Source organism: Sycon ciliatum, chromosome 4 (genome assembly GCF_964019385.1).
Source record: "Sycon ciliatum chromosome 4, ocSycCili1.1, whole genome shotgun sequence".
NCBI classification, from domain to species: domain Eukaryota; kingdom Metazoa; phylum Porifera; class Calcarea; order Leucosolenida; family Sycettidae; genus Sycon; species Sycon ciliatum.
Genome location: NC_088646.1, coordinates 30,254,933 through 30,280,274, shown reverse-complemented (window position 1 = coordinate 30,280,274; position 25,342 = coordinate 30,254,933). Strand labels below are relative to the sequence as shown.

Below are 25,342 nucleotides of genomic sequence, written 5' to 3'. Positions count from 1 at the left end.
AGTACGAAATCTGAAATTCTGGGTTCATAAGATCTTGATAGATTGCTCTTGCAAAAGATGCCCTTGACATTTGCCAACATTATCTTTCTATTTTTTTTTGCTTGCTGTCCAGCTTGACTTTCTCATCAAGCACGACCGGTCTACCCATCGCCTGTGGTTCCTGTGGGAGAACCAAGAGTTCTGTGGCTGCTGTGGCAACTGCCAGTTCAGCTCTGCACATCTAGATGATGATGGACTGGTGGTCGAGGAAGACCAGGAGGAATGGACAAACTTCACACGCGCTTGGCTGAGTCCGTATGGCGACGAAGGGGCCGGCGAAGGCGGCGAGTTTGCCGAAGAAAGCCTATCCGGACTGTCGGACACCTCGAGTGACTCGTCAAGCTTGCGTGTGGTGGAGCAACCTGGTGTTTACCCACGCGTGTTGTCAGTCTCCTCCACCAGTAGCAGTGGCCAATCAGACCTAGGAGTAACTCCCGTTCCCACTGAACACCTATCACCATGTCGCCCGCATCATCAAGTTAATGAACAAGCACATGAGTTGGCAGAGCAGCATGACGGCAGTACAGTTGTGAGCAAAGCTACAGAGCAGCATGACGGCAGTATTACGCCTGTGGGTGGGGCGACACCTTCTACCCGCCATGATAGCCTCCATCGCTTCGGGTCCGCTCCGGCCGGAGTAACAGCGGCGGATGCGGCACGGCGCAGGCGCCTTGGATCTAATCTGGAGGACTCGGCAAGTGCTGCTCAACTCGTCGCCGAGAGGATGTTGATGGCTGGCAGTGGAGGCGGCGGCAGTCAGCCAGTGCTGTACCAGCATAGCTACTCGCATGTCTCAACGCAGAGCAAGGCCAGCATAGCTACAGCGGGAAGCGAGGCGTTCTTCTCCTGCGAGGAATTTGAGACCAACGCCTCCACTCCGAGCCTGAAGCCTAGTCAGCTGCGCCGGCAGATGCTACGACGGCTGAGCCGCCACTCCATGGGCAAGTCCAAGGAGAAGTCGTCCAGTGAGTCCTCATTCGTATCCGCCCTTGCCAGTCTGAATAGCTTGAGTGGCCAGCGATCTATGCCCGGTGAGGTCTCCAGTGATGATGTTGTGGGCGGCGAGAGTACATGCGTGGATAGCAAGGCAATCGATGCTGCCTTGCTCGGTGAGCACAGCACGACGAATCCAACACCGCTGGAGGCGACAAGACGAGACAGCCGCCTGTCCATGCATGATGACGGTGCTATAACGATGCACTACGCTGCATGCCTGGATGCCGTGTACGGGGACAACGGCACGGAAAGAGCGATGTCGCCCACCAACGAACTTCACGATGCCCGCCGGGAATCTTTCCGAAGGCGCCCGAGAAAGTCCTACACCTCGACGCCGCTCCACCCGACAAAGCTGGTGCAGCGGACTCCCGTGTTAACTCGCAGCACATGCGGCAGTCCGACACACAGTGGAACGATGCCGCTCACACGCCCTACCGGTGCTCCTGGTGTTGGTCAGCGACTTGGTCATGGCCGATCAGTGTCCTTACCTGGCCGGGGCTCTGCAAGTAGTGCCTCCGATGGTCCAGCCACAGGTGAAGTGGAAACCGGCACCCAACATCATCCCAATGTGCACGCAAGCACTATTCCGGAAGAGGCTGAAGTCCTCAGTGAACAGGAACCTGCAGCGAATGTGGAGAAAGTGGCGAGAGAAGTGCGTGCTGCAGTTGCAGTACCCAGTGGTATTGATTTGCTGATCACACCACTTGTAGTGGCAGCTATGCAAAGGTAAGGGCATGTGTGTGTGTGTGTGTGTGTGCGTGCGTGCGTGCGTGCGTGCGTGGGAGGGAGGGGGGGGGGGCAATTAAGTCTAATAAACGACAAACGCATCAAGTCAAAGTGCTCTAACTGCGATAATCACCGCGAACTTTGCACAGATAGATAGACTAGCAGGCAGGCAGGCAGGCAGGCAGGCAGGCAGGCAGGCAGGCAGGCAGGCAGGCAGGCAGGCAGGCAGGCAGGCAGGCAGACAGACAGACAGACAGACAGAAGTGAGATACTGCTTTAAGCAGTGTGCACTCACCCGGTGATATTACGTTCATTTCTGGCTGAAGGTACGGCTTTGCCACTTGTCCTGTAGTGTAAATAGGTGGTTGTATGTCTGCTTGCAATTGTATGTGTCCTACTGTTATCCTTTCTTGTTGGTTTGGTTTGATCAATGGTATACAGGTATTCACAAGTCATACCATCGTTTGACAGTACAACCACTCTAGCGTCCACTGTGGACTGGATACATGACTCAACGTTGGCCAAGCATAGTGAACATGCTGCTCACACTGCATCCGTCTCGTCTTCCAACGAATCTGAAGTGCCCAAGCGCACCACCCTCACTGTGGACCTGCCCACTGTGTCCTGTCGTATCCTGCAAGCGTCCACTGCCGTGCATGGAGGAACACGCTCTTCCCAGGTCTCCGTAATATGTCTTGTGATCGAGGAGGCGAAGCTCCTGGCACGGCTGTCAACACCAGATCTTGATAAACAGCTTTCCAAGCAGGCAGAGCCGCTGGTGTTCCCTGAGCCTGTCCAGCGTAAGCTACCGCAGGATATTCTGGCCAGCGTCGATGTCAAGTCGGTGCACATGCAGCTCTGCTCACAGGACAAACATGCTGCGGGACTGTCACCGGACGCGTCTCGCGTCTGCTTCTCGCTGGACTCACCGTTCGGCCAGTTCAGCGAAAGTGGAGAAGTGCAGAGCAGTATTCTATGCGAGTTTGGTATCGAGCGCGCTCATGGCGCGGTGTTGCGTCAAAGCTGCTCTGCTTCGTCGCATGACTCACAGTCCGAGGCAACCATACATGTGTCTAGTTCAGTCGGTACTTTCTCGGCCCACCGACAACAGTCTGTATTTGCCAACCCAGCAGCCATGTACAGCTTTAACCAGGATGATCGGCTACCCATCATAGACGGTGATGGTGACCATGGTGTGGACGTCAGCTCTCCACTTTCCCCGGCGTCCACACGGCCAACATCCATGGCGTCCTCTCAGCCACTAGACACGGACATGGCCAGCAGTGCCGAAGTCTATGGCTCGGTGGGAGAGGTCTGGGTACAGCTACCATCGGCTCCCAGGCCCAGTGCTGTTGTAGCCAGTGGAGAGCTGCCGATCAATGTCCTCTCCGCTGCTAACCTTGTCCTGGATATTTGGCGAGATCCGATCACGTCGATTGTGGCTAGAGCAGTTACGCTGGTGGCTGAAGCAGAGCGAATCAGATCACATGCCATTTGTGGCTTGTTAGAAGAGTTGATCATCCGTAATGCTGCTGTTGATGAGGTTAGTTTGAGGAGAGAGGGAGAGAGGGGAGGGGGTGCTTCTGTAGTTCGTAAATGTTTTTCATGTTTCTTTTGCTATTATGGTTCGTTTTGTCCTGGGCTCCACAGGTATTTGAAAGCTGCTTTCAAACTGATTCCCGCGGAGCTGAAGACATAGTCTTGTGTAGCATACACGCTATCAAATGCAGTGGCATACAATCCCGCGCATTCAGTTCATAGAAATAAAGTGGGACACTTTGCCTTCAAGAGACTTGGTATTGGAGGTCTGACACTGGAAATTGCAATTGTGTTTGCCTTTTGTTCATGTTTTTTTTTGCCAATGCAGCTGACCGTGCTTCACATTCGAAAGCCATTCTCCCGCTTGTGCTGCACCGCAAGTGATTTGCTTATTGTACGTGCACTGTATCACATGCCAAAACATGTGCTGGGTAGATGTGTGCCGCATTTATCCAGCGAGGACGGTGACTCTCTGGAGCTGACAGATGTCAAGAGTGGCATTGTGGCACAATGCGTTGGCTGGTTGGCAGCCCGGGAGCCTCACGATACCCTGAGCTATCGAAGCAGTGATGCCACGCCTCTACTGGTCAGCCACCATCGCAAACCCAACACAGTTCGCTCGCGGCCTAAAGCGACCAAGACCGACTACTTGATGGCAATTCCCAACATTGCCCACACCAAGCTTGTGCAACTTACCGCAGATCTGCGCTGCATGGCGGAAACTCTAGGTGCGCAGTTACCAGCTGAGGTTCGTAAGTATTTGACCAAGAACGACCCACCACAGGTGCCCGAAAATCACATGGCAAAGTTTGAGATATCCGAGATCTCGGTTCATGTTTGTCCGTGGTACAATCCGGGATCCGTGTCTTTGCCCGACCAAGTGCACAAGGTCATCTCGTGCCAGGCATCTTCTCTGAACTTCTGGTCTGAACAAGAATTGACGACCACTGAACTTCCCGTGCCAGTTTCTGGTGAAGAAGCGGTGCTCTTTGCCAAAGGTGAAATTTCCGGCAGCTCGCCACAGAAGATGCGCAAACAGCTGACGCTGAAGCGAAGCATCCGAGCGCTGGCCTCGCTCGGAGAGGTCTCGATTGTTCCCAGTCAGGACCTACTGGACATGGCAGCGTTTCTGGCTGCATCCAAGGACCAGTACATTTCCCAGTCCATGTCAGTGGCAGAGCCGGTGTGGGCACAGCCTGTCCTGGCCCCACTCCAGTCACCAGCGCCATCCAGTGCTGCTAGTCCATCACGTGGGAACAAAGCCAGCTGGCAATCAGTGCAGTACTTCATAACGGTCTTCTCACGTCGTATGGCACGCCAGCAGATGGAGTGGCAAGCGCTGCGCGTCCTGCAAATGGGCACTGCATTGGACGAAAGCCGTGAGGGCGAGGGGCAAGATGAGACTGACACGCGTGGACGGTCAAATCGTCTCCGAAGCGGGAAGCAGTCACTCGGTGCCGCCAGTCTCAACAGCTTACTGGACATGGACGATAGTGATGATGATGACGATCTGCTTGCTGACTCTGATCTCAGTGATGATGACGGTGTGGCCAGTAACCTTGAAACTGCTCTTGAGTTCCTGCTTGTGCCTGGACAGCCACGGCAGGGCGATCAGCCGGACTCCAGACCACAGCATCAACCTGCTGCTGTTGGGCATGGCGATGCGGAAAACCCCACTGAGACTGTACGTGGTGAGGCCGATGGCCAGTCAGTTGATGACAATAGGGAAGCAGCTGAGTCTCCTGGCTCTGACCTGACCACCACGGTCGCTGCATCACCAGAACCACTCTCAGCCGAGAGCACCGTCTTCACGTTCGTTGTAAACAAGTTAAGCCTGACGTGGAACATCGGCCGTTCAGTGGCATCAGTGTGCGTGGAGCCATGCCATTTTGTTGCCAGTTCTGGCGAAGTACACACCATCATTCCATCCAGCCCGGGCTCAGCTGACTCAAGCAATGTTCCATCCAAACCCTCTAAAGGTAAGGTGGATATGATAGATGCCTGCCGGCCATCAGCTATACTGCACCAGTGACGGAAAACAGTTGGAATCATTACTACATTCACTGACACACTGCCCAAGTGTCCATACCACAACAACATTTGCCTTTGCGTCGAAATTGAGACCTTTAGAGAAAAAAAATGATTACGCATGATAATCTTTACCGAAATCTGCTGTCATCTACTACAGTCTACATGTAGGGTTCCATACTTACCATCAGGGAGTCGTAAAATACCGGTATTTTACCACTCCATACTTACCATTGACTACTTCAAGTAGAATTATCATCCCCGTGTAAAGGAGTGGGTGCACGGGGGTTTCAGAACATCCATTGCCAGTCTCTGTCTGTACCTGTGTTCAACCTTTCCCTCTCATCAACCTGTTGACGCCGGTCTACAACAGTGTGTTGTGCTGTGTTGGTTTCTGTTCTACCCGGCAGGGAATGGTCTGTCGTGTTCAGCCAGTGTGCCATCAGTCTCCCTGGAGATTGCAGCTTATAGCGGAAAGTAAGGAATTAGAATGATTGTCATTGTTTGCTAATACATCTTACATGTTGCGACATGTTAAACTATCAAGCAAGGCTTGCGTATGCCATGTACGTGCCTGCAGTCACAACCTGTATAAACCACTGAGCTCTGTGTCCAGACCTGCGGCTATAGCTTCGAAATCCCTGTTAAATTTCTGGCTGATTCGACTTCTGCTGTTGAGCCAGGCAAGCTGTTGTTGCATTGCCATTGTGTGCCTTGCAGTGGCTTCACACCATTGCTGTCAGCCACCGTCAGTGACGTGGTGTACCTGATGTCCATGCAAAAGAACCGCCATCACACCCACCGCTTCCACTGCAGTGCGCTCAGGCTGCATGCACCGCGGCCGTTTGTCACCGTTGCACGCCTCCTGAATCACAGCAGCAGTGAGATCGTGACGGCCATCACCAGTATGCAGCACTGGATACGGTGAGCAGCACATGGTATAGTGGTATAGGAGGTGTGCATCCAATTCATTTACTGTAAAAGCAGAACTTTTCGGTGGTGTTTTATTTTCCGTAACTTCGGTGCCGAATTTTTTACCAAAAATAAAACGCACCGAAAATTCTGGTACTAGTATTAGTACACTTACCTGGAAAACGGGTTTAACGAAAATTTCCCTCCACTGAACCGCCTATTTTGGAGAACACCTAAAATATTACACCATCGAAAGTTTCTGCTTTTATAGTACTGCACCACACTACACTTCACTATGGGTCTACTTCAAGTACATGTGCGAATGGAAAAGCAGACAACCCGGATACATCGTACTGTGTGCTCTCTGAATGTCCTTCTCTAAATGTTTTTCTTTGAATGTCCTTCTCTAAATGCCCTTGTTGCTTGCACTAACCATGGATGTAATGTAGCTAAAACAAGTACATGGCGCGTATGGTGTGCAAGTTATACCAATCTTATGATCCAATATCCAACGTGTAGGAAGGAAGTAGATAGGACTTTGTGGCGTCGTGTGTCCTATTCTGCAGGGTTGGTGATCATTTTGCACTGATGAGTGCTGGAGCTGACTCCCATGATACTCAGCATCACCAACGCCAACAACAGCATCACCAGCAACAACAGCAGCACCAGCAGCACCAGCAGCGGCACCATCACCAGCATCGTCAGCATCACCAGCAGGAAGTCACGGCAGGTAGCAGTGGTGCTATTCCCACCAGCGCTGGTGGTGAGAGTAGTACACGTGCTGGTACCAGCGGGGGCAGTGGCAATGTTCCTGGGGCTGGCAGCACGGGTGATGTCGGTGCTGGCACGAAGACCGACAAGCTGTTTGCCGGAGATCACGTCCTAACGTTTGTGCTTGCAAAGCTAGTCATGGAGGTTAAGTTTGTGCATCGTGCAAGCATAGCCTACGAGGTATGAGCTCCAGTGTACATGTACATGTACACGTACTTCAATCCATGTTCTGTTACTTCAATTTTGTTTTTGTATTTGCTGCTCCGCCTTTCTGTACAGTAAAGTTCTGTCCGGTTGAATAGTTTCTATACCCGATGCCAGCCAGAATGATGCATCCTGTGCTTCTCCCTTGTCACTAACGTGTGTTCTCTGATTGCCTGTATACTCTCTGTGTTTCTCAATCTCCGGACCGCTAGCTGTTTTGATCTTGTTAGGTGTTGTCAGCGGAGCTCAGAGTTACTGGCCGGACCGTTCTCTTTGAATCTCTGTGTTTCTACGTTTGTTTTCAGGTGCAGAACATTGAGTGCAACGGCATCATCTCCGACCAGGAGCACAGTCTCTTTGCCCAGATCCAGTCGCACACCATTGCATGCCACGCCGATGTAAGTCAGATACATGAATATGATTGCTGTGTCTGTAGTACTTGAAGTACATATGCACGTGCACGACATGACAGAGGACAGAAAGCGTGCAACCTGCATGACCATTATGACCTGAAATTCTTGAAATTCTAACTGCGGTTTGTGTAGAAAGGCATGCAAGCCTGGCAAAAGCGCTGTGTTTGCATTGTTGAATCCGTTCTCACGACCAGTGCGCTGTGCTGTTCGTTCAGGTCCCGCGGCAACCGCCATCCACGATCAAGCTCGTCTTGCCGTCGACTGTGGCCACGGCGGTGCGAAGGCTGTCCGAGCGTGCACCCGGCCCTCGTGTGTCCGTGCGGCGCTTGGCACAGCTACGCCAGACCCTGGTGATCAACATGGACAGGTTCACGCATCGTCTGACAACTGACGCTGTCTACCAACTTGCCGTCATGCAGAAGAGCTTCAGCAAGGTACTGCACAGTGCCACGGTACTGGCTAACTCAGGCTGACTAAATTGATAGCCTTCAGCACCAGGAGAATGGTATAATGATAGTCATCCCAATTACGTGCACTTGAAATTCTGAAAAATCCAAAAAACCGAAGTCCAATCCGAAAATCCAATCAAAAATCCTAGCGACTCCAGTGGCAGTAGCACTGGTAGATGAAGTTGGTTGCTCCTACGTGAAGCTCACGCTTCCCGAAGCTGACACTGGACTGACTCAAGACTGCCATCCAGAGCACACGAGACGTCCATCGAACCTTCCACTTGGCAAACCTGCAAGAAAGCACCACTCCCTGCTCAGTACACAGTGTTTCGGGGAATTCACCCCTCATCAGTTGAGCTCGAGTAGGCTAATGAAATTTGTTTGCGCATAGCCATGCTCAGAAGGGATCACAGACTGTATAGCATTGAACGATGCCTTGCTTAGCCATATGATGAACACTTCCTTAAACCCCTGTACGTATGTCTCTTTGCTTACGTCTCCGATTTTCTTACGGAAGGAATTCGAGGAAGCGAAACGAATATGGGAGGAAAAAAGTGCCGAGCTGCTGGCTGCTTCAGTACTTGAGACTGGTAAGCTAGCCCCACCGCAGATGAAGCAGCAGCTGAAAGAAGATCCACTACTGAGGGCACGCCACCGAGTCGTGAATATCCTACGTTTCAAGTGGCAGGTGAGGTTTGGTGAGGATAAGAATGAAATGGTGTGACTGATGATACTATACAGTGCTGCAGACTATCCCCGATGCACACTTTCAGTTATGCCGACACGTCTACTACTGCTGTGTTTACGTGCATACAAACGGATGTGCATAATCATGTTGTGCTGCTGCTGTTGCTGCTGCCGTACGTGCTGTTTTCAGGGTATTCAGCTGACCGCGTCTACTCCGTCTTCAGCTAGTATCGTGGTGCGCACTGGATCGGTGTCCGGTGATCTAGCCCAGCAAGGCTATGGCTCTGGTAAGCAGTACACACTGATGGTGGTGGTATGCCACCACCTAGTATTAGTATGCCAATGCCTCTTCTACATATAGAGAGGAGTGTTGTGGAGTGTGAGTGGGGTAATCATGTGTCTATGTGGGTGCAAATCGACTAGGGTGCTTACAAGGAGGGGGCTGGGTTGCCTTGGTAGAGCAAGCAGCACACCAACAGTCTGATGCATGCCAGTTGGGTTTTTCCTTTCTTTGTGTGCCACACAGGTTCACATGACCGTCATTACCGAGGCAAGATTAATTTCTCTCTCACAGCCAAGCTTGGCAATGCTTTGACGGTTAGTAGAATGTACAGCATGCGTGTTGCGTTATCAGTGTTGTTGATGAGAGCACTGTGTAGTTGAAGTAAGCAGGGTCACTCTATAGTAACCGTTGCGACTGAGCATAATTATAACATGGCTGAAGACGTGGGTGTGAAGGATAGTGTTGAATCATTTCACGCATGAAGTCTTCGACACGGAAATCACAATGTTCCTTTGGTCTCTCCTGGAAATCAGTGATGTCACCCCCACCACAAAGGAGAGATGCTGTTGTACTGTGCAGTACTATACTGTCTCTTTGCCGGTTAGCTGGCCTCATTTGTGTGTGTTTTTTGTTTTGTTTTTAGCAGTGCCTTCGTAGAGACATTTGGCCTCCTCTGTGTTTTTCTCAATGGATTGTTTTGCTTTTAGACTGGCCTCTTCTTTTCAGAGGACAGTGATGATGCGGCAGCAGAACGCAGAGAGGATGGCTTTCAAACCCTGGCGTACTTCACGACATCTGTCTCGCTGCAGAATATGCTCAAGGTAGGCGTGGGTTGGTGTACAAGCCACACAACGCTGGCGTTTTACTATCAGCAAAGAAATGTACATGTATAGTAAACCGCAAGGTACATACCAGCAAAGTGTGAGTAATGGCTAGTTCTAGTGTGAGTAATGGCTAGTTCTAGTGTGGGTAATGGCTAGTTCTAGTGTGGGTAATGGCTAGGTCTAGTGTGGCTAATGGCTAGGTCTAGTGTGGGTAATGGCTAGTTCTAGTGTGAGTAATGGCTAGGTCTAGTGTGGGTAATGGCTAGTTCTAGTGTGGGTAATGGCTAGTTCTAGTGTGGGTAATGGCTAGGTCTAGTGTGGGTAATGGCTAGTTCTAGTGTGGGTAATGGCTAGTTCTAGTGTGGGTAATGGCTAGGTCTAGTGTGGGTAATGGCTAGTTCTAGTGTGGGTAATGGCTAGTTCTAGTGTGGGTAATGGCTAGGTCTAGTGTGGGTAATGGCTAGTTCTAGTGTGGGTAATGGCTAGTTCTAGTGTGGGTAATGGCTAGGTCTAGTGTGGGTAATGGCTAGTTCTAGTGTGGGTAATGGCTAGGTCTAGTGTGGCTAATGGCTAGGTCTAGTGTGGGTAATGGCTAGTTCTAGTGTGGGTAATGGCTAGTTCTAGTGTGGGTAATGGCTGGGTCTAGTGTGGGTAATGGCTAGGTCTAGTGTGGGTAATGGCTAGGTCTAGTGTGGGTAATGGCTAGGTCTAGTGTGGGTAATGGCTAGGTCTAGTGTGGGCAATGGCTAGTTCTAGTGTGAGTAATGGCTAGGTCTAGTGTGGGCAATGGCTAGTTCTAGTGTGAGTAATGGCTAGGTCTAGTGTGGGTAATGGCTAGGTCTAGTGTGGGTAATGGCTAGGTCTAGTGTGGGTAATGGCTAGGTCTAGTGTGGGTAATGGCTAGGTCTAGTGTGGGTAATGGCCAGTTCTAGTGTGAGTAATGGCTAGTTCTAGTGTGGGTAATGGCTAGTTCTAGTGTGGGCAATGGCTAGTTCTAGTGTGGGCAATGGCTAGTTCTAGTGTGAGTAATGGCTAGGTCTAGTGTGGGTAATGGCTAGGTCTAGTGTGGGTAATGGCCAGTTCTAGTGTGAGTAATGGCTAGTTCTAGTGTGATATCGGCGATATCAACAGTTCATGCACTCAAAGTCTCTCTCTCTAAACTACGATCACAATCAATGCTACGACACAGTCGCAGACTTTCACAGTTGAACTCGGGGTCGAGAGAGCCTAACTCTCGGGAACGTACTTCTCTTGGTCTGAATCACGGAAAGGCAAAGAATGATTGTGAACACTAGCAATTTATAGAGGAAGTTAGCTATCGGGGAGATCGATAAAACAGCGCAGCGGAGCAGGGAGAAGGATCGCTAGATCGAGATGGACAGCGTAGAGTACGGAATAGCTAGCCGGAGAACAGCGGGCTTTGCGGCAGAAAGATCGAGACTACGGGAAAAGACAGCGAGAACTAGCGGAAAGAATATCGAAGAGAAACAATGGAAACGTTATGTTTAGGTAGCGAATGAAGAAAGAGAAAGAGACGCCAGCGGTGTAACGGAATCCATAACTAATTGCTAAAGCAAGGGAGACAGTGTAGGAAAAGTGATATCTATTATTATGTGTGTGGACCAGACAGAGTGGCGGCAGGAGGAAGAATAAAATCTGTGAAGCATTCAGGCTATTGACTGTGGTGTGCAAAAAGCGTGTCTATCAGGCCGGCGTACAGGTTTCTATAGATGACAGGTCATGCATGCAAAGTGTCACGTGCTCCTACGCTACGGTGCGCCAATACTACACCACACCTTGTTTTCTTGAGAACACGCCCTCGTGTTCAAAGTATACAGGTAGTAAACATGAAAGAAAAATGAAGCAGGGAAAACAATATAGATAAGGGTGTCTTACGATGACGTTTAAAATGATCTTACAATTTATGGTTGTCTATAGCGGTGAGGTCGCTGGAGTGCATTCCGAGGCCGGAGGTTATAGCGAGGCGGCGGGCCAGCCAGCGGTACGGGTAGGTCGTCATCGCAGGTCGGGTTAATCTGGGCCGTATACTGTGCAGGAGCGACTGGCACTTCAGGCGGCCGAATGATGAAGTTGTGAAGGAAATGGCCCTCGGGAGGCACCGGCGTGGTATCAGGTTGGTCTTGTGTTCCAAATGCGATGCCGGCCGTGATGGCGAGGACGAACGCCACGCTCCGGATCATCATCCTTGCCGACCTTGGATTGGACTTGAACGGCTGACACTAATCAAACAGGGTGAATGCGTAGTATCACTGTATGCTCCGACTCGGAGTCAGTAATAGTTAGAGTATCCAGAAGTTCTTCAACCAATGGCAATGAGCTTGCACTGTGGGGGCACCGTAGTTGGAGCAACGCTCCGACCACACATCCACTGTAACCGTTAGCTGGTTTACCTTTCCTTTAGTCCGCAGACCGGTAGCGCTGAGTGATGAACGAGATTCAGGACAAGAGGAACGAGGACCGCTAAGTGGACAGAGAAGCAAGCAAGTAGCGACCGAGACAGCAAGAGGACTAAAGAAGAAAGCACGTAGAGGACGAACCACCGCTGCCACCAGTGTGATATCGGCGATATCAACAGTTCATGCACTCAAAGTCTCTCTCTCTAAACTACGATCACAATCAATGCTACGACACAGTCGCAGACTTTCACAGTTGAACTCGGGGTCGAGAGAGCCTAACTCTCGGGAACGTACTTCTCTTGGTCTGAATCACGGAAAGGCAAAGAATGATTGTGAACACTAGCAATTTATAGAGGAAGTTAGCTATCGGGGAGATCGATAAAACAGCGCAGCGGAGCAGGGAGAAGGATCGCTAGATCGAGATGGACAGCGTAGAGTACGGAATAGCTAGCCGGAGAACAGCGGGCTTTGCGGCAGAAAGATCGAGACTACGGGAAAAGACAGCGAGAACTAGCGGAAAGAATATCGAAGAGAAACAATGGAAACGTTATGTTTAGGTAGCGAATGAAGAAAGAGAAAGAGACGCCAGCGGTGTAACGGAATCCATAACTAATTGCTAAAGCAAGGGAGACAGTGTAGGAAAAGTGATATCTATTATTATGTGTGTGGACCAGACAGAGTGGCGGCAGGAGGAAGAATAAAATCTGTGAAGCATTCAGGCTATTGACTGTGGTGTGCAAAAAGCGTGTCTATCAGGCCGGCGTACAGGTTTCTATAGATGACAGGTCATGCATGCAAAGTGTCACGTGCTCCTACGCTACGGTGCGCCAATACTACACTAGTGTGGGTAATGGCTAGTTCTAGTGTGGGCAATGGATAGTTCTAGTGTGGGCAATGGCTAGTTCTAGTGTGAGTAATGGCTAGGTCTAGTGTGGGTAATGGCTAGGTCTAGTGTGGGTAATGGCTAGTTCTAGTGTGGGTAATGGCTAGTTCTAGTGTGGGTAATGGCTAGGTCTAGTGTGGGTAATGGCTAGTTCTAGTGTGGGTAATGGCTAGGTCTAGTGTGGCTAATGGCTAGGTCTAGTGTGGGTAATGGCTAGTTCTAGTGTGGGTAATGGCTAGTTCTAGTGTGGGTAATGGCTAGGTCTAGTGTGGGTAATGGCTAGTTCTAGTGTGGGTAATGGCTAGGTCTAGTGTGGGTAATGGCTAGGTCTAGTGTGGGTAATGGCTAGGTCTAGTGTGGGCAATGGCTAGTTCTAGTGTGAGTAATGGCTAGTTCTAGTGTGAGTAATGGCTAGTTCTAGTGTGGGCAATGGCTAGTTCTAGTGTGAGTAATGGCTAGGTCTAGTGTGAGTAATGGCTAGGTCTAGTGTGGGTAATGGCTAGGTCTAGTGTGGGTAATGGCTAGGTCTAGTGTGGGTAATGGCTAGGTCTAGTGTGGGCAATGGCTAGTTCTAGTGTGAGTAATGGCTAGGTCTAGTGTGGGCAATGGCTAGTTCTAGTGTGAGTAATGGCTAGGTCTAGTGTGGGTAATGGCTAGGTCTAGTGTGGGTAATGGCTAGGTCTAGTGTGGGTAATGGCTAGGTCTAGTGTAGGTAATGGCTAGGTCTAGTGTGGGTAATGGCCAGTTCTAGTGTGAGTAATGGCTAGTTCTAGTGTGGGTAATGGCTAGTTCTAGTGTGGGCAATGGCTAGTTCTAGTGTGGGCAATGGCTAGTTCTAGTGTGAGTAATGGCTAGGTCTAGTGTGGGTAATGGCTAGGTCTAGTGTGGGCAATGGCTAGGTCTAGTGTGGGTAATGGCTAGTTCTAGTGTGAGTAATGGCTAGGTCTAGTGTGGGCAATGGCTAGTTCTAGTGTGGGTAATGGCTAGGTCTAGTGTGAGTAATGGCTAGGTCTAGTGTGGGTAATGGCTAGGTCTAGTGTGGGCAATGGCTAGTTCTAGTGTGGGCAATGGCTAGTTCTAGTGTGGGCAATGGCTAGTTCTAGTGTGAGTAATGGCTAGGTCTAGTGTGGGTAATGGCTAGGTCTAGTGTGGGTAATGGCTAGGTCTAGTGTGGGCTAGTTCTAGTGTGGGCAATGGCTAGTGTGGGCAATGGCTAGGTCTAGTGTGGGCAATGGCTAGTTCTAATGAGAGCAATGGCTAGTTCTAGTGCACCTCCAACTATAACGTTACTCATCAGTTTGAGGTTGTTGGAAACGGAAAAAGAGTCTGAAGAAAAACAGACTGTAACCACCAGGACTCGAACCAGGGACTTTCGCTTGAGCAGTTGAGGCCGACGATGCTCTAACCACTGACCTATGGTGTAGCTGTCATCCCAGCAGAGACTGTTTAATATTTTCTTCAGACTTCAAAACTTACCGTAAGGCCAAAACAAAAAATAGGCTTGTTTCCGGTCGGCAACCCCTCAAAAAGGAGACTCGGTCGGCCGGAATGAAACTTTTTTTGGATACTTTTTTTGGTTCCTCAATCGTTGTGGTATAGATGGACAAGAGCACAATGTCATACACAATGCCATGTACATGTACATTGTACATACATGTATATCATGGCAAGGATCAATGTCAAAGTTGACTGACTCACTGTTCTTGTACAGCATGTGGTGTATTCCTGTTTTCGTACATCCTGAGAAATCAAGCAAACAGTTCGAGTCCTTCCAGCTCCGTTATTCTAGCTCGTATCGACCCCATAGGTTTTCGAGCCGACAGCTGAGAATCTCTGCTACCTTGTAGGTGTTTCGATTGTGGAATTCGGTTGAGATTTGACTGAGTTATGACTCGTTGAGTGCACTTGCACACATGGCATTGCCACCGTTTGTATACATTTGGGACCAAAAAAAGTTTCAGAATTTGGGAAAAAGTGGCCCGGTCGGGCGACCGGAAACAAGGTCATTATTTGTTTTGGCCTAAAGAGTTTTTTTTCGGAGGCAAGCGCAGTCGCACTTAGGAAAATAACTAATTTCAGGCTTCACTTGTTTCTGGCTAATCGTCTTTGTGCTTTTCTATCCCTGCTCTGCTGTACTTCATTCGTTCTTGTGCCTTTGGCTTTTTGCCTCAAGTTCACTTGATGAGATGGCCCAGTAGTAGTGGTGCTGCAGGTAACTTGGCATAGCGGGATTTCTACAAATACTGGCTGTAGTGGGTCTCCAGCACACACACACACACACACACACACACACACACACACACACACACACACACGCACACACACACCTGTTGCGAGCTGGACATCGTTTGGTTGCACACTATGAATTGGTGGATCTCTTTTCTAAATACATATGCTGATATAACGTGGACCTGACACCGTCCACATCCGGAGGTTCTTGTTACATAGATCAACTAAGATCATGGTCAGTGAAGTGTTCATGTTTGTCGATTGGCTGTAGGGTGAAAGCTCTGCACACGACCGGTCTGGCGACAAGTCGTCGAGCCTCAGCACCGTTCTCGCCAATCTCTCATCACCTCGCATTTGGTGCTCAACGAAAGCCATTGATCCAGGTAGGTGTCCGTGTTGCCGTTGTCATTGCTAAAAGAGTACTTGAATTCGCTGTACGAGGAGAGGATTTATGGTGCTGTATGCAACGGGATGATCGAATAGAAGGCTAGTTTACTCCTAGTTATCTACTAGCGTGCAGGGCTGTAGGGACAATAACTGCTCTGCCGTCAGTTCTACAGAAAAATACACTCATCTCATAGATTGGTTACTGTCGTCCGATAAATTGTACGAGCATTCATAGCAGGAACTGATGCAGCTGTGTCCCATTGTGTGTGTTGCCTGAAGCTCTCCGCCTGTGGCTGAACTATCAAGCTGCTCTGAAAGTATGGCAACAGCAACAACAGCAACATCCTCAGCAGCAGCAGCAGCCGAAGGAAAGGAAGCCAGCTGAGGATGTTGAACTTGCACCACAAGTAGGTATCTGTGGCTAGTCAACATGTATGCACAGCTGTTGCAAGTGAAATCTGGGCTCATCTACATGTATACGTGCAGCACTGAAGGTCAGAAGGCCTTGCATATACATGTACTTCGAAGCATTAGCGAGATCGTCCAAATCGCTTCGCACCATTGAGACGTCAATGGATTTCACTTGCCCCAGCTGTAGATAAGCCCATATACAAATGGAGGCAGAGAGCACAGGTGATTCTTGAGCCGTCCGCTGTTGGATAGGATCGGAGGACTTCATGCACTTGCTGTTACTTTGTACTAGGTGTCACCAGGTGCAACAGATCCTCAGTCAATTCCTTCTTGTACATGTACATGTATTGTATTTATGGTTGATAATTTTTTTAATATGGTGGTAAAGACACACCTGGCAATATGGCGGTAAACACACGCCTGCCCACACACGCTCTCTAGGCTGCAAAGTTCTGGCACAGAGCTCTCCTTTTCACCACCACCACCACCATCAGTTCGCGCATGGCGCCTAGTCGATGCATGGTTGGCGGTATCCATAAGTACAGCTGCAGTGGTGTCTTCAACTTCATGATTGTATTGTATTGTTTGCAGTATGCTCTGGCCTTGACCGTGGCATTCAAACAATAGCTATACAAGAGTATGTGTTTGTGACTCGTATAGTGATTGCTCTTTTCGGTCACAAACAACAGGATGATGCACAGTCCACCTCCTACCTGCTGCAAATTCAGCTCCGTGACCTTGGCATCTGTGTTCCGTTCGCTCTGCCAACAACCCCGGGTCAAGTCAAGGTAAGAGAAGAGAAAGCATCGCCGTGCCCGTGTGTGTAGGGAACGGCATGTACTGGAGTTGAACTGCAATACATGTACGTGTCAAGTACAAAGTGCTACAAAAGAAGAAAAGAAAAAAAGTTGTAGCATACATGTCCTCGCCAAGCAAGTTAATAGAACTTGAAAGCAATCCGTACTGGTATGATGCTGTATTGACCTACTTCTGAACCTGTCGTTTTCTCCTTTAGCAGTTCATCACGTAGACCAGCCAAGTTTCCATGAGTGCAGCCAGCAATATAATATTATGCTACTGATAGAGTCAGAAAGCCTGGGGAAACCGTAACTCGTGATTACTGGAAAAGTCTCTGGTTTTCTTTTGAAGTCATGTGTCCCGCTCTGTCTTGTTTTGTTCTGCTAGTCGCCAACATCAAGCTTCACGCCGGGTGGTAACCATCTTCTTCCAGGTGAGCTAATCATCCGCGGCATTGTTCAGAGTCTGCCCTGAGCACAACCTGGACTGCGATGGTGGTTAATATCTTCTCCCTAGCTATTCTGCTATTTTAGTCAATTAAAGTAGCTTGTGCTGACATACAATCATATGGCATCTTCTGCATGGCTACATCTGAGCAATGAGAAACACAGTCATAGCATCTATCCCCGTGCCATGACCGTCTTGTTTGCTGTACGTTGTGTTATCCCAGGCCCCAGTCTACTTCTGCATATCTCGGAAATAGCCGTGTCAACGTCGCTTGCCCATTCCACGGCCAGCCAAGGAACATTCCGGTTGTTCTCCCTACAGCTCCTGGAATTCTTCGATGAAAAGCAAATAGCCTGGGAGCCAAAGGGCCTGCCCTTGGTTAATGGCGGTACGTATTGGACCTGCACCAGGCATTGCTACACGCATTACATTACCCAAGTGTTGTGTCATTTTTAACTCCTGTACTTCGCAATCCGAAAATGGCTGCTATGTGTGAATGTCATGATGAGCGCATTCAGGACCGTGTAGTCTGCAGGTAAAGCTGTCCTCATCACATATAGAGTCCCTGATACCAGCATGTACAAACACACTGGCACCTATTCTCACTGGCCTAGCTCACTGGCCTAGCTCACTGGCCTAGCTCACTGGCCTAGCTCACTGGCCTAGCTCACTGGCCTAGCTCACTGGCCTAGCTCACTGGCCTAGCTCACTGGCCTAGCTCACTGGCCTAGCTCACTGGCCTAGCTCACTGGCCTAGCTCACTGGCCTAGCTCACTGGCCTAGCTCACTGGCCTAGCTCACTGGCCTAGCTCACTGGCCTAGCTCACTGGCCTAGCTCACTGGCCTAGCTCACTGGCCTAGCTCACTGGCCTAGCTCACTGGCCTAGCTCACTGGCCTAGCTCACTGGCCTAGCTCACTGGCCTAGCTCACTGGCCTAGCTCACTGGCCTAGCTCACTGGCCTAGCTCACTGGCCTAGCTCACTGGCCTAGCTCACTGGCCTAGCTCACTGGCCTAGCTCACTGGCCTAGCTCACTGGCCTAGCTCACTGGCCTAGCTCACTGGCCTAGCTCACTGGCCTAGCTCACTGGCCTAGCTCACTGGCCTAGCTCACTGGCCTAGCTCACTGGCCTAGCTCACTGGCCTAGCTCACTGGCCTAGCTCACTGGCCTAGCTCACTGGCCTAGCTCACTGGCCTAGCTCACTGGCCTAGCTCACTGGCCTAGCTCACTGGCCTAGCTCACTGGCCTAGCTCACTGGCCTAGCTCACTGGCCTAGCTCACTGGCCTAGCTCACTGGCCTAGCTCACTGGCCTAGCTCACTGGCCTAGCTAGCCGGTACTGAAAGTTGGACGGCGCCAAGTCAATGACTGAACAGAGATGGACGCCAACACTTCCGTTTCCAACTTGATGGAGCAGCGTGCCAAACACCTCCTAACTTGAAGTGAAGATGGGCTCCCTTTACCTAAGTGCCTAGAATCTACCTGCCTACCTACCTGACTGCTTGCTTGCCTACCTGCCTACTTACCGCTGACTTGTCCTTAGTATTCTAGAACTCTGAACCATGCGAGAAAATACCTCCGAGCAACGCAAGCATACATTGTACGTGACAAAGTCAGGTCCGGTCTTGTTCAGCTTCTTGTTCTCACCTGGATCTACTTTTGTACTGTGTTTACTACTTACTCTTTTTACTGTGTGCACAGCCCACGTTCCAGAAGGTACATGCGTTGTGTGCAGCAGATCCATTGTAGCCGACCATGACGACAAGGAAGAAACACCGGCAGCCGAAGCCCAGACAACCGCCTCTGTCGGTTAGTAGCTATGCACATAGTGATGTTGAAACACGTGGCGCGAATATCACGTGAACTCACTGCTGGTAGCCTTAATTGGAGACTGCCTGGGGGTTTGTTATCTTGATCGTGCTTCGTGTCTCGTATCTGATAGCAAGTATTAGTTCATGTTGTTTTGCTGACCACTGCCGTTAGGGGCTATAGAGTATAGTGTTAGGGGCTATAGAGTATAGTGACCACTGCCGTTAGGGGCTATAGAGTATAGTGACCACTGCCATTAGGGGCTATAGAGTATAGTGACCACCGCCATTAGGGGCTATAGAGTATAGTGACCACTGCCATTAGGGGCTATAGAGTATAGTGACCACTGCCATTAGGGGCTATAGAGTATAGTGACCACTGTCGTTAGGGGCTATAGAGTATAGTGACCACTGTCGTTAGGGGCTATAGAGTATAGTGTGCTAGGGGGAATACCCCAGTGCTTGTTCAGCTTAATCACTCTTCTTCTAACACGGGACAATATTAAATTTTACATATGCAGTTGTAACATGGAAATTGTGAGCACAAGTTATGCTCACCATCTGAGTACTTAACATACTTGAAGCATGCAGTTACAGTGAATTTTGGAAGGCATATCCTAGCAGTCTCTGTAGACTGTAGACACAGGGTTAGAATCTGTGTAATGCTGCAGTCGGTTGGTTTCTGTGTTTCTGTGCTCACTTGCTGACAGTGAATGACAAGGTGTCACTGTGCGTCAACTTCCACATGGCCGGCATTGACGCGCACGCCGACACGGACATTAGCCCGTTGCTTTCCGGCATGCTGGACGCCTTGACCGCCGCCACGGCTGATCTCGACATGGCCGAGGACGGCAGCAGCAGCAACAGCGGCAGCAACGTGGCTGGCGCTGGTAGCGTGGGCGACAGCAGTAATCGAGTAAGAACGCCGCAACCGTCGTCTCCCGTGCGACAGCTAAACCTAGAGCCCACGTCACCGGGTCCGGACATCTTCATGACGCCCGTAGCACAAGCAGCCTACACTGCACCGGAGTTCAACTTGAACGTTACCGAGGCCAATCTGGCAGAGCTGGAAGAAGCACTGAGAGTACATGGTCATGCTCTTGGTGAAGCAAAGTAAGTTGTGATGCTACTTCATAAGTATGTTATAATGTTACTCATTTTATGGGGAAGCCGAAGAATGTACTGAAAAAATAGTTAATACAGTCGTCTCTCTCTAATCCGGCACCTTTTGCAACGGCATTTTCTGCTGGATAAACAAGGGTGCTGGATTATCAAATCCTGCCCTCCAACCCGGCCCACATGTTATCATACATGTTTGTGTCGTACGTCAAAAAACGTAGGGATTTTCTGTGTCAAACCAAGTACTTAGTGGAATGCATGTCTATAACATACACTTGGGAATATCTTATGCACTAGCATAGGATATTCCCAAGTGCATGTTACATGTGTTGTGTATGTTACAATGGTCCCTGACAGTATGCGATGTACAACTGCTGGATTAGAAAATCGAATTGTGTACAGTTTGAGTGATTTGTTGCAGAAAATCGCTGCTGGAGGCGGAATTCAAGTGCCGGATTAAAGCGTAGAAAATGAACTGAAAAAAATCCGTTTTGCCAGAAAGTGTGCTGGTTTGCAAGGGTGCTGGATAAACAAGTGCCGGATTAGAGAGGGATGACTGTGTTGGTATTGTGGTGCTGAGGTGGTCTGTGCACCTCCCGGAAACAAAGACTTGCTCACTTTCATCAGCCTGCCAGTGCTTGTGAAATTAGCTCTGAAGAATCAAGCGGCATGGAGCCCAAGTGAGACTCAAATGGTGCAGATTTCTTTTGTATACAGTGAAACCTGTCTAAGACGACTGCTCAAGGGACTTTCAAAGTGTGGTCTCTGTTACCAGGTGGTCTCCTTATCCAGTGCCATTTGACTGGCAATAGCATCCCTTGGTCCTGGCTGCAGTGGTCTTCTGGGACAGGTGGTCGCCTTATCCGAGTGGTCGCCTTGACAGGTTTTGGTACACACTGAAAACAAGTATATCTTTAGGCACCCAAGATGGCAGAGGTCGTATCTGTTCACGGGGGAGACAGATGAATCCCGGGACATACCACCCTGGCGCCTAATAAATACAACTCCGAGGAGAGGGCAACTTTGTCTAATGGTTCGGTTGTTTATTTAGAACAAAGAGGAAGAAATGTTTCATGCGCATGCGTATGTATCTGGTGAGGGAGCTGACGTCATGCAGCGAGGTCGCTACAGTACTCCCCACCAGAGAACAAACGGAGCGCAGAGAACGACAGAGAAAAACAAGGAAATATAAAGAACGCTGCATTTGGCGTACCACTGTTTTTAAAGTGGCAACAAAGGCCGAAACAGAGGAATAAAATGCAGGCCGGGAAGCAGAAGAGAGATGCGTGACAGAGGCGGGTTAACATGTCAGAGGTGGATTAACGTGACAGAGGTGGAGAGCGTGTCAGAGGCAGAAAGAGAAAGAAAAAAAACTGTATGCGAACTGTGAAGGCAGAGGCAAAGACACGTAGTGATCAGGTGCGGAAACTCAGTGCCGTTGAGCAGCCCATGTTGCCGTGTATGTCAGTGTGGCGAGGCGGCGACTGGGTAGTCGGCAGCCAATCCAGGTACGGAACATGACAGCAATACAAGTGTGTAGTAGTAGCAGCAGTGCTGGCTCCACGATTGGGGAGGCTTTGCGGGAGGGAGGGGGCAAGCTCCAGCTTGTGGCCGGCGCACACTGGACGGTGGTTGGAGGGTGGTTGCTCCACAGCAGCTCCAAGTCCAGGCGGTGAGGTGCGGATGGTGAGGCTCAAGTTTAATGTCAACAGCCGGTGATTGACAGGCAGCCAGAATGTGGTGCACGCAGGAACGGACTGCGGCGAAAACCAGTGATGGCTGGCAGGCTGACGGGCGGAAACAGCATGACGACGGATGGCGGCGGCAGGAGGGCGTAGTCCGCAGCAGCTCCAGGTGTGCCGAGGGCGGGTGGGCGGCGAGAGGCACCACGAATCCCAAATCCGATAAAGTCAAAATACGTAAAACTATAACTAGTACTCCGCAAGCGCAGCGTCGGGGGTCACCAATTTAGGCACCCAAGATGGCAGAGGTCGTATCTGTTCACGGGGGAGACAGATGAATCCCGGGACATACCACCCTGGGGCCTAATAAATACAACTCCGAGGAGAGGGCAACTTTGTCTAATGGTTCGGTTGTTTATTTAGAACAAAGAGGAAGAAATGTTTCATGCGCATGCGTATGTATCTGGTGAGGGAGCTGACGTCATGCAGCGAGGTCGCTACATATCCACGTATTATCTTCAAACAATAGGAGGACAGAGAAAGTGTTTTTACTCCGAGTTTCACGCACTAAGCGATCATCAGAAAACAGTAATGAGAAATCTGGATCAGTATTGGTTTATATACTCACAAAGCAAAGTGTAAATAGCTGCAGCATATATTGTTTGAACCAGCTCTACCACTCGGTATTGAGCACTCTCTAGGACAGCCTGGAACCTCTCTGTTTTACACGTATTATCTTCAAGTGTTTTCGTTCCATTCAACCAAATTCCTTGAGCGCAATAGCTCCATGGAATGTGAATAAAAAGTCACGGAGTTTATGTTTTCGGGGGAAGCACAATTGGATTTTCTCCAATGATAGTGATGACGTGCGGTATCAAGAACCCCCGGGGCATCAGGGATCTGTCGTGAATGGCAGTGTACACACCTGTACAAGTACATTTACATGACTGTCTGGTGCAATGGTGCAATGCCAAAGTAGAGGCAAAATGAGGCTATTGTATTGTTGTATGTGACACATCCTGTATGGTGTATGTTGTGTTTTGTAGTCTTATGGGTAGCAAAGCGGACCAAGAGCAGCAAACACAGCTGTGCAGAGATCTGGAAGCAGCTATTTTCCACCGGAAGAAGTTGATACGCAACCGCCGTGGCGGTTCTCGTCCCAGCATAGCCATGAGCAAGGACTGGTCAATTCTATTGACTCCAGCAACAGGAGGAACAGCAGGAACCACAACTACTGACGGCAAGGAGGACACGGGGGATTCTACGGCTGCCAAGCGGCGCAGTTTTGCACGTCGTTCCAGCACGGGATCGCTTCTAGAGTCGGAAATCAGCGCGGGACGCGCCAGTCCACTGGCAATGGAACGGGACAATGCCCGGCCGGCCACACCCCGCCGCAAGTCGCTGAGACGCTCAATCACCGGTGCAATGCAGCCGTTCAGGCACCTGGTCAACATCGCCAACCAGCCAGACATGGCACGGCAACGGCGCCGCTCTCCCAGCGCATTCTTGCCGCCACTGACACTGCCTGGATCGCCGTCGTCCACCGCGGACGTAGCTTTACCTGCACTTCTTGTGTCACAGCCCAGTGTCGAACAACCAGCAGATGTCAACGGTACACGGACAGGTGATGGGACGCACTCTTCATCGGTGAAATTCAATTTGCCAACAACCAATTCCCGCAGCTCTCTCAGTCCGGACGATATACAATCATCGCCGTTTGATGCCGTGACGCCTTTCGATGACGATGATTACGAGGATGGGGCTGGCCAACAGCAACAGTTCAGACCTGGTGAAGGTGATGCCGAGGATACATCTTCTATTGGCACGGCAAGATCGTGGTCCTTTGTTGACCTGGATATTGCCATTGCCATTAACATCAACAGTGGCCAGTGCTGCCTCTACCCAGAGCCATTGCCCAAAGACAACAGGTAAGAACCGCAATACGCCGTGCATCAATCACTGATGTTCCCATGCAGGCCGCCATGTGCTCATGACGTGCAACATACTAGTAGATTATGCATGTACAGCAGTGGGTGCTTAAGTCGGTTGCAAACTTCCCTCAGGGTTTGACCAACAAGTTGCACGATGGAAGATCTTGATTCTCATTCTTTCCTCTGTCATTATCGCTGTTGTGACGGCTTCTTCTGCTACCGGCAACAGTTACATGTATTTTTTTATTGCTGCTGCTGCTGCTTCTGCTGCTTCTGCTGCTTCTGCTGCTGTTGCATTGCTGTAGAGAAGCACAGCACAGCAAGAGCCGCTCTGGACTGCGTGCAGGCAATATGGCCGGAGGACCCTCAGCGAGTGCTACTGCCTCTGGCCAGCCAAAGTCACGCCTGCGTATGGCCAACATGTCCAAGGGCGCTGCGGACAGCACGGTTCTCCTCATTCCTGGACTGCACATCACAGCCGCGTACAACACAGCCACGTACAATGCCGATCCCACAACAGGCACTATTCATCTGACTCACATGGCTACCAGTCCGAACCGGGCAGACATGGCGTCGCTAAACTTGGATAAAGCACACAATGCTGTTGTCAACCAGCGGCGCTATGGTACTCTGCATGTTCAGCTCATAGTGGAATCCTTGCCAGAAGAGATGGTCATAAAGCCAAGTTTCCTGGCATTTCTCGAGAAGGTCCTTGTGAAGGGTAACTTTGCTACAGGCGTGCCTGCTGCCAAGCCTGCTCAGGGACTGTCAACAATTTCCGAGAAGGATGACGATGAGGAGAGGGGCAAGAACAGTCCGGAGGCAGATCATCGTCCTCCCAGCCCAACGTCCACCGTGTCGGGCCATTCCACCACCACCGGCAGCTCGGGATCGTCGAGCGGCGTGCCCATTGACGTTCTTCTCCTCGTCCACGTCAAGCCATCCTACATTCGCCTCAGCTGCATGCCCTGGTCTTCACTGGAGTGCATACTCAAGCTGCCCTCGGTCAATGTCTCACTGGCCAACCTCTCGCCCAAACTGCCGCTGAACATGCCGTCATGGATGGACAGGCCCAGTGCGTCGGTGGCTGGCGAGTTCAACTCCGAACTCAGCGGTGTCTTCCTGACGGGCACGTTGTCTCGCTGCTCAGTTCTCTTGGCCTTGCCCTACTCTGCACCGTACGCTGGAGCGGGTACGAGCAGCACAGGACTGGCCGGTAATGTCAGGAGAAAGGAATCGCTGTTCGTAGAGCTGTCGTCGATCAAGGTCTCGCTGTCTCGCCAGCACTTCCCTTCGCTGCCGGACCGAGTTGGAACATTCAATGTACTGGTCTCAGGTAGGCTCTGTTGGTTGCACAAA

At 50.4% G+C, this 25,342-nt stretch overlaps 1 protein-coding gene across 2 annotated transcripts in view; it reads left to right on the top strand.

Moving 5' to 3' along the window:
• LOC135815550 (bridge-like lipid transfer protein family member 1) overlaps positions 1 to 25,342 on the top strand; it is a 63,055-nt gene that overhangs the window by 22,943 nt on the left and 14,770 nt on the right. Inside the window, exons 24-44 of one of the 2 annotated variants that reach the window (XM_065328866.1) lie at positions 113 to 1,761; positions 2,203 to 3,304; positions 3,629 to 5,279; positions 5,739 to 5,805; positions 6,049 to 6,252; positions 6,807 to 7,191; positions 7,521 to 7,613; positions 7,844 to 8,062; positions 8,595 to 8,765; positions 8,955 to 9,051; positions 9,291 to 9,361; positions 9,755 to 9,868; positions 15,672 to 15,783; positions 16,067 to 16,194; positions 16,888 to 16,986; positions 17,384 to 17,429; positions 17,667 to 17,831; positions 19,145 to 19,252; positions 19,962 to 20,364; positions 23,099 to 23,980; positions 24,289 to 25,319. In XM_065328866.1, coding sequence (XP_065184938.1) covers positions 113 to 1,761; positions 2,203 to 3,304; positions 3,629 to 5,279; positions 5,739 to 5,805; positions 6,049 to 6,252; positions 6,807 to 7,191; positions 7,521 to 7,613; positions 7,844 to 8,062; positions 8,595 to 8,765; positions 8,955 to 9,051; positions 9,291 to 9,361; positions 9,755 to 9,868; positions 15,672 to 15,783; positions 16,067 to 16,194; positions 16,888 to 16,986; positions 17,384 to 17,429; positions 17,667 to 17,831; positions 19,145 to 19,252; positions 19,962 to 20,364; positions 23,099 to 23,980; positions 24,289 to 25,319 — 8,797 coding nt within the window. Of the gene's footprint in view, positions 1 to 112; positions 1,762 to 2,202; positions 3,305 to 3,628; positions 5,280 to 5,738; positions 5,806 to 6,048; positions 6,253 to 6,806; positions 7,192 to 7,520; positions 7,614 to 7,822; positions 8,063 to 8,594; positions 8,766 to 8,954; positions 9,052 to 9,290; positions 9,362 to 9,754; positions 9,869 to 15,671; positions 15,784 to 16,066; positions 16,195 to 16,887; positions 16,987 to 17,383; positions 17,430 to 17,666; positions 17,832 to 19,144; positions 19,253 to 19,961; positions 20,365 to 23,098; positions 23,981 to 24,288; positions 25,320 to 25,342 lie in introns of both variants that reach the window. The other variant, XM_065328865.1, reaches the window with a different exon arrangement.